This window comes from Mauremys mutica, chromosome 20 (genome assembly GCF_020497125.1).
Source record: "Mauremys mutica isolate MM-2020 ecotype Southern chromosome 20, ASM2049712v1, whole genome shotgun sequence".
Classification (NCBI taxonomy): domain Eukaryota; kingdom Metazoa; phylum Chordata; order Testudines; family Geoemydidae; genus Mauremys; species Mauremys mutica.
In genome coordinates, this window is record NC_059091.1 from 23,220,748 (window position 1) to 23,228,702 (window position 7,955).

At 59.0% G+C, this 7,955-nt stretch overlaps 1 protein-coding gene across 1 annotated transcript in view; it reads right to left on the reverse strand.

Annotated features, from left to right (window-relative positions):
• Positions 1 to 7,955, reverse strand: part of CACNA1A (calcium voltage-gated channel subunit alpha1 A) — a 248,225-nt gene that overhangs the window by 14,049 nt on the left and 226,221 nt on the right. The window contains 1 exon segment of the mRNA XM_044994574.1: positions 6,280 to 6,393. Coding sequence (XP_044850509.1) covers positions 6,280 to 6,393 — 114 coding nt within the window.

Consider the following 7,955-nt stretch of genomic DNA (forward strand, 5'->3'; position numbering starts at 1 on the left):
GGGCCGGTGCAAGGATGTTTCGCGCCCTAGACGAAACTTCCACCTTGCGCCCTCCCGTCCCCGAGCCCCCGCCCAGAGGTGCCCCCCCCGCAGCAGCTCCCCCCAGCCCTGAGGCACCCCGCCCCGCGCCCCAGCTCACCCCTGCCCCGCCTCCTCCCCGAGCACGCCAGGGCTGCCTCACTTCTCCCGCCTCCCAGGCTTGCGGCGCCTAAGCTGATTGGCACCGCAAGCCTGGGAGGCGGGAGAAGTGAGGCAGCCCCGGCGTGCTCGGGGAGGAGGCGGAGCAGGGGTGAGCTGGGGCGGGGAGTTCCCCTGCGTGCCGCCCCCCCTTACTTGCTGCAGGTGGCCCTCCCTGCACTCCCCTGCCCCAGCTCCCTCCGCCTAAATGCCGGCGGCGACCGGGGCGGCCGAAGATACGGTCACTGCGGTCACTGCTGAAGAAAATGCCACCCCCCCAAATCCTAGTGCGGTCACCTAAATGGTTGCACCGGCCCTGGTGACAGCTGAGGAAGGAGCCCCAGGATGGAGGAAGGGGAGAGACCCCCGGCGGGAAAGGGGCCTGGCTCCCACAGGACAGCAGCAGAGAGCAGGGGGGCGCAGATCAGACAATGGGAGCTGATGGGGACCAGCATCCAGCAGGGTCAGGTCTCGCGAACCACTCCACGGCCTGTGATGGGAGGAGCTGGTCCCCAGCAGGGGAGAGATGGCAGGGAGCCCTCAGAGGGGGATGGAGCCAAAGCCAGGGACAGAGGCAGCTAGAGAGAAGGCGAAATCAACATAGAGCAGTTCCAGAAAGGCTGCCCCTTCCTGGCGGGGGCTGCCTACGCAGCTTCCTTTGGCTGTGACAGAGAGCGGAACGCAGCCCACGGCTGGGGCCGCTCACCTCGGGGTGTGCAATGAAACGGACGTGGCAGACGGACAGAGATCAGAGCGAGAGCCGTGGAGGAGGGGAAGGGGGCGGCTGGAGGGACACACACACTAGCCAGATGTGTATGGGGACAGGTCAAGGCAGGAGGCAAGCGGGGGATCGTGGGCGTGGAGGGAGTGGCACTGGCGAGCCCCCGCCACGGTACATACACTGAGATTATTTCCTCGGGGTCGCACCTTCCTCCTCTGCCAGAGCCAGACAAGACGGCGCACACAGAAAGGGAAAGAGAGAGAGAAGAAAATAAATATAAAGGCAAAGAAGGGGGCTTGGGAGGGGGGCGGGAGGACACCAGGAAGGGCGGGGGGTGCGGAGGGGAGAAGAGACCCGGTTATCGGTCAGTTACACACGGGGGCTTCTTCCATCCTGCAGCCACGCGTGCTCCCAGCACCTAAGCCAAGCAGGGGGCAGGCAGAGGCCCCAGAGGCCGGAGGGGGAGCGGGACGCATGGCGTGAGCAGCGGAGGATGAGAACAGCGCGGGCAGGAGCAGCCCCCCCCAGCCCCCCCCTCCTGTGCATGCTGCAACAGAGCAGGCTCCAGCCACCCTGCGTCCCAGCCGCGCCGCTGTTAAAAGCTGCAGTGTCACTGCTTGGGTCTGGCTAGTCCCCTGCCCCTGCGGGCCCTGCCCCGACGCCTGCTGCTCTCCAGGGATGGGCCCTCCCTCCGCAGCCCCGGCCTCGCCCCCCCGCAGCTGGGGAGCGGCGAGGAAGCAGCAGGCTGAACTGGCTGAGTCTGCAGCCAGGCAGGATTTGATGACCCCCTCGACTGGCACACGGGGCATTAAATAAAGCCGGGGGCAGGGCAGAGCATGGCAATAGAGCCGCAGATTCACAGAGCTCCAGCCCCGACCCGCTGCGCAGGGGGCAGTGGGAGGGTCTGTGGCAGCCACCCAGCCACCCGTGCTGTTGGCTTTGGGAGAATCCCTTATTCCCCCGCCCCCAAATGGTGCTTACTGAGATCCAGCACCTGGGCCGAAGGGAAGTGGAGCGGCTGCCCAGTCCCTCTCCCTCTCCCCATTGACTCTGAAGGCTGCGGACTACGTGGCCAGTCACCATCGCTAACTGTCCTTAAAACCATTCAGGGCAGAGGAGCGACAGTAGAAATGGCCCCTTCTCATTCACCACCTCGGATGCCTGCAGGGGTCGCACGCTCCGGCCGCCAGAGCTCCCCTGGGGGTACGGAAGGATTTCAGTGATGGGGTGATGGAGACAGAGAGGGGAAGAGACTCACCTAAGGTCACACACTGAGTCAGTGACAGAGACAGGACCCCGCCCAGGAATCCTGGCTCCCAGCTCTAACCACTAGACCCCACTCCCCTCCCAGAGCTGGATACTGAATCCAGGAATCTGGACTCCCAGCCCCCTCTGCTCTAACCATTAGGCCACATGACATGTAGGGAACACTAATCAGTTCAGGGCCTGTTGGCTGGGCCTCTGGGTTGCCATGGGGGCAGGACGGAGCCGGACCAGCGCTGTGGGAATCAGGTCTCCTGCTCCTGTTTCAGGAGCAGCCTCCCTGGCCCCCCCGCATCTCCCTGGCTGTGTGGGATGGTGCGTGGCCTGGCCCACCTACCGCTCTGTGCTCCCCACTCTCCTAGCCCAGCCTAGGGTGTCGGGCCCAAGGGCCAGCTTGAGGGGTGGAGGCGGACCCAAGCCCCTTCCCCTCCTTCCTTCGGGAACAGTGCAGCCTTTAACAGGTGTCTCGCCCTCCTCCCGCCCTGCCCAGAGGTCAACGGCTGCCCACGAAGCTCGCTACAAAGCTCATGCAAAACAGAAATGAAAATCAGAGCAAATCTCCTCCAGCCGAGCCTGCCTCACAGTGGCCACTAGGTGTCCCTCTAGCTCCACAGCACCCAGGCCCAGCTGGTGTCTGGCAGTGGGACCCGCCCCCCCGATCCCCTTAAAGGTCAGGCCATTTTGGGGGGACCAGCTCCCGGTAGCTCAGATCTGCCACCAGCCGGGTAGAAATCCCTGCCAGGCAAGGGATCCGCTGTGGATTTGCGCCCTCTAGGCCACACTCTACCAGGGGCATAAACCGAGGGAGAATTTGGCAGGTGAGACACAAACTTCTCAGGCTAAAGAAGTATCGGAGGTGACGGGAGTTTTTAATCTTGAGGTTGCGCCATGTCACTGCTGTTCCTCGCACACACACGCCGCACTCCCACCCACACGGGAATACTCAGCGCTACGGTAAATGCTCCTCGGTATGCTAAGAATGGCAGCTGCTTTGGGACTGCTTACCAACACCCCGTCCCCCAAGCCGCTCTCAGGGTCGTGGCATTGGGAAGGTGCCCAGGATGGGCGGGGGCACCGCACCCTGGGAGCCTGGGGGGGGAAGGGCGGTTCTGTTGCTCTGAAGCATGCTTCATGCCAACATGGGAAGCTCATGTTATAAGCTTGATGGAACCGGCAGTGGCAAATGGTCTTTGCTCAGATGGTGGCTGCGCTGCGCTCAGATGCATTGCGACAGTATGAGTTCGCCTTCAGGAGAGGGAGAGGGTCACCGTAGTCAATGACGTGCATGTAACACACGGGCATGGACAGGCCAGGGTTGGCTCTCAGCCCTGTGTGGAACCGAGAGGCAAATCCCACCCAACAGCTTCAAAGCAACACGTTACACCTCACAATGCTCCCACCCACCGGGCTGGTAAGCCAGGTCGCCCCGCTTTGAACATGGGGAAACTGAGGCACAGACAGGGGAGGTGACTTGCCCCAGGTCACACGGTGAGGCAGCAGCAGAGCTGGGATGAGAACCCAGGAGTCCTGACTCCCGGTCCTCTGCTCTGACCACTAGAGATGATCTCTCCCATCGCCGAGGAAAGAGGCCAGGAGTGCACGGCTCAAAAAAATCTCATGCTTAGTGTATTGGATGACACTGCCTCTTAACATTTCATGGAGCCGCCGACGCTGGGCTCAGCTCTAAAGCCCAGGTCTCGGCTCCGCTCTCCTGACCACAGAATCCTCCTCCCGCTTTGCTGCTGCTCTCAAGGAAGAATTTTGCATCGTTACACGATTCCTCTTTTTTTTTTTTTTGTGAGCCTTTCATCCTTTCATCTTCCCTGGGAGAAATAGCTTCATTCCCCCTTTAATTTCCCTCAGCTGCCCCTCGGTTACAACGACCTCCCCTCTGGCGCAGGCTGCCGAACAGGGCTCTCTTTGGGGCCTGTCCGTGCTGCTCCTTTGGTCACCAGAGGGGGGCGCTAGAAAAGTGACATCATAATATTATTCGCAAGCTTTGGTTACTGATACAAAGTGAGACAATGACTCTTGCGACTCATCGATATTCTGGAGGGGAAACTGCAGCGTCAGGGTTACTGAGCTGTTGTCCCAGCAACAGTCTGCGACGTCATGGTAACAGAGACTGCAGTGTCACGGTAACATGGACCATGGCTTGGATCTCACGGTTATGGAGATCATAATAATACGGTTCTGGAGATGCTGTTGTCATGGTTACACTGGTTGAAGTGGGCTTGCACCTTCCATGCATTTGCTCTCAGGAGATGCAGCACAGAATCCAGCTTTTCCCAAAGGAAGGGTCAATTTCACCTGTTGGTAAAATGCAGCCACCTCTGGGGTGGAGCACAGCAGCCGCTTAGTGCAGAGCAAAGCTACACAGCAGTTTAGGGAAAGACATGAAGAAAGAATTCTGCATCCAACTTGAAATCTGGCTGGGACAAATTCCCAACCCCTAGGCATAGTGCAATGGGATTTTTAACAGCCTCATCTCAATGGATTGCGACTTTAAGCATCACCTCCTGCAGCACAGCACCTTCTAGCATTCCTCCCCTCCGTTCCCCATCAGCCCCTGCTGAATCAACACCTGCTGTGGCTTTCCCGAGGTCTCCCTGCTTAGCAATCGAATTGCCAGCAGCTCTCAGCACAAGGTGGCATTGCTGCTGGAGGCAGCAAAAGCCAATGTCCAAAGTCACTTTTACTGAGTAGGAGCTGGGAGGTGATTTTTCCCATCTAAGGCTTTGGTGAGGCTGATACTGGAATAGTGGGTCCGGTTCTGGAGCGTCCACACTATAAAAATGATGCTGAAAAACTGGAAAAGGTGCAGAGGAGAGTCATAAAGGCGATTCGAGGGCTGCAGAATTTCCTGGCAGGGAGAGACGTAAGGAGCTGATCAACAAGAAGATGGAGAGGTCAGAGGTGATTTGATTACGGGGCCCGGGGAGAGAATCCGGGGCACTGAAGGGCTCTTTACTCTAGCAGGGAAAGGCAGAAGAGCCACCACTGGCTGGAAGATAAAGCCAGACAGTCCCACATTTGGGTGTGCTGAGCTCCTTCAGACTCAAGGGAAGGAGCAATTAAGCCCCTTTGTGGAGTAAAGAGAGATACAGACAATGGAGAGACTGCCCAAGACAAAAGGCGGATCAGAGCTAACCTGTGTGGACTGGCCTGTCTTCTCTGCATGGTTAATTCAGGTATGAGCATCCCCACTGCAAAGCTTGACCTGAATTCCTCTGTCCTCACAGGTTCTGCCCTCACCCAGGTGCGTCATGGCTCTGTCTGCTGAGAGGCGGCGGGATTCTTTCCAAGTCAATTGCAGGAAACGTATCTGTCCGTTAGGAGGAATTGTGGGAAGGGCACCGAAGAACTAGCAGGTTCCAGACAGAGTTAAAGCAGATCCTGGGTTCTAACTCTCATCCCCAACCGAGTCAAACAGCCGGGACGTAAAGCCCTTCCCAAGCCAGGCCCGAGGCTTTTCTGTGTGGATGGTAGGAGGGTTTGGGCTAAAACCCAGCTAAGAACCAGGGTTCAATGGGCAGTGAAGACGCCCAAAGAGGCAGGAAGCCAGTAGCAGTGAAGCAGAGAGACACAGCCCACTGAAGTGGCAGACTGGGGATTCCTGAACAAGGCACCCGCCTGCTGTTGTTCAGGGAAACAGGACTTGGTGTAAATATGTTTCGTAACTAAAACCAGATCACGCCAAAGAACAGCCCTGACTCGGACCATCAATTTCTCCTCTGAATGGAGACAACCCTGCAGAGCTGCCATGATGGGCTGCCAGACGGGCCAAGAAACAAGTTCTTGGGCTCAGTGCAGGGGTATCTGGGCGAGGTTCTCTCCCCGGTGACAGGCGGGCAGTCAGCCTCGATGCTCGAATGGTCTCTTCTGGTCTGACACTCGGGTGCGAGGAATTTCGAAAGGCGTCTCTTGCAATCTGGGCCCAATCCTGAGTCCCCGCAAGGGATTGGTTCACTTTGTATCAGTCCGGGAGCGATTCCCCGTTTGAAATGCACTTGAATGAGAAATTCCCCGTTTTCGGGGGACGACCCTGGCTCCCAGCAGGGGTGTCAGTGTGTTTGGCCAGTGGAATCCCCGGATGGTTCCAAAAAAAAGCCCCTCACCTGGTTTTCAGCGGGGAGTCGCGGCATGGAGGCCGCCCGGCCGTGCCCTTCCATGGGGAGGTAGTGGTCGCTGTCTGAGTAGCCGTCCTTCCCAATCTCTCTCATCTCCACAGACTGCAGAGGGCAAGGCAGAAAGAGGGTCACCTGGGAAAGGAGCGTCACCCCCATTTTACAAGTAGGGAGACTGAGGCACAGAGTGGGGCAGGGACTTGTCAGGAGTCCTTCATAAATCAGGGGTGCCCTGGAATAGAACCCAGGAGTCCTGACTCCCAGCCCTCCCCCACTCTAACTTCTCTCTCAGACTAGGGAACATAACACAGCTCCCCTGGCTCTAACTACTAGACCCCACTGTCCTTCTTGGAGCTGGGGATAGATCCCAGGAGTCCTGACTCCTAGTCCCTGGCTCTGGCCAGGACACAGAGAACACTGCTGCTGAAATTCATACTCCCAGGCTCAGTTCTTCCTCCCAGCATCCTGGATTCCCTACCAGCCGGAAATCACCTGAGACACCCTGCCCAGCTGCCTGTAGCTGAGCCTCTGGAACTGCCTGGGGTGACGGGGGCTGCCGGGGTGGGGAATCTGCCATTCTCATTACCCCTTGGAGAACGGCTAAGTGGTCAGCTGGGGGACCAGGCCTGATTAGCCTTCAGACTGAGCTTCTCCACATAACCCAGCCCTAAGGGGTCAGACCTGCCCCCCGCTCCTGAACAGGAGAAAGTGGGAGTGGGTGGGGGACAGATACAGAGAGAGAGAGAGACAGAGATGGGTGTGTACGGGGATAGAGAGATAGATGGGTGTATACGGGGACGGACAGACAGACAGACAGTTGTGTACGGGGACAGACAGATAGATGGGTGTGTACTCGGTGGACAGATTGTGCACAGGGACAGACAGATAGACAGTTGTGTACGGGGACAGACAGATAGATGGGTGTGTACTCGGATGGACAGATTGTGTACGGGGACAGACAGATAGATGGGTGTGTACGGGGATAGACAGGTGGGTGTGTACGGGGACGGACAGACAGATAGATGGGTGTGTACGGGGACAGACAGGTGGGTGTGTACGGGGATAGACAGATAGATGGGTGTGTACGGGGATAGACAGGTGGGTGTGTACGGGGACAGACAGATAGATGGGTGTGTACGGGGACAGACAGGTGGGTGTGTACGGGGATAGATCGGGCTGGGCAAACTATGACCCGGGGGCAGCATCCATCCTTTCAGACGTTTTAATCCAGCTCTCGAGCTCCTGCTGGGGAGCGCGGTCAGGGGCTTGCTCCACATGTCCCCCCTCTGGCTCCTACACATAGGGACAGCAAGGGGGCTCCACATGCTGCCCCTGCCCCAAGCGCCGTCCCCCACAGGTCCCATTGGCCAGCAAATGGGGCCAATGGGAGCTGCAGGGGCAGCGCTTGTGGACAGGGCAGCGCGTAGAGCTGCCTGGCTGTGCCTCCGTGTAGGAGCCGCAGTGGGGACATGCCGCTGCTTCCAGGAGCTGCTCAAGGAAAATGCTGCCTGGAGCCTGCACCCTGACCCCCTCCTGCGCCCCAACCCCCTGCCCTGATCCCCCTCCCACCCTCCTGCACCCCAGAGCCTGCACCCCCAGCTGGAGCTCTCAGGCCCCCACCCACACCCCAACCCCTGCCCCAGCCCGGAGCCCCCTCCCACACCCAT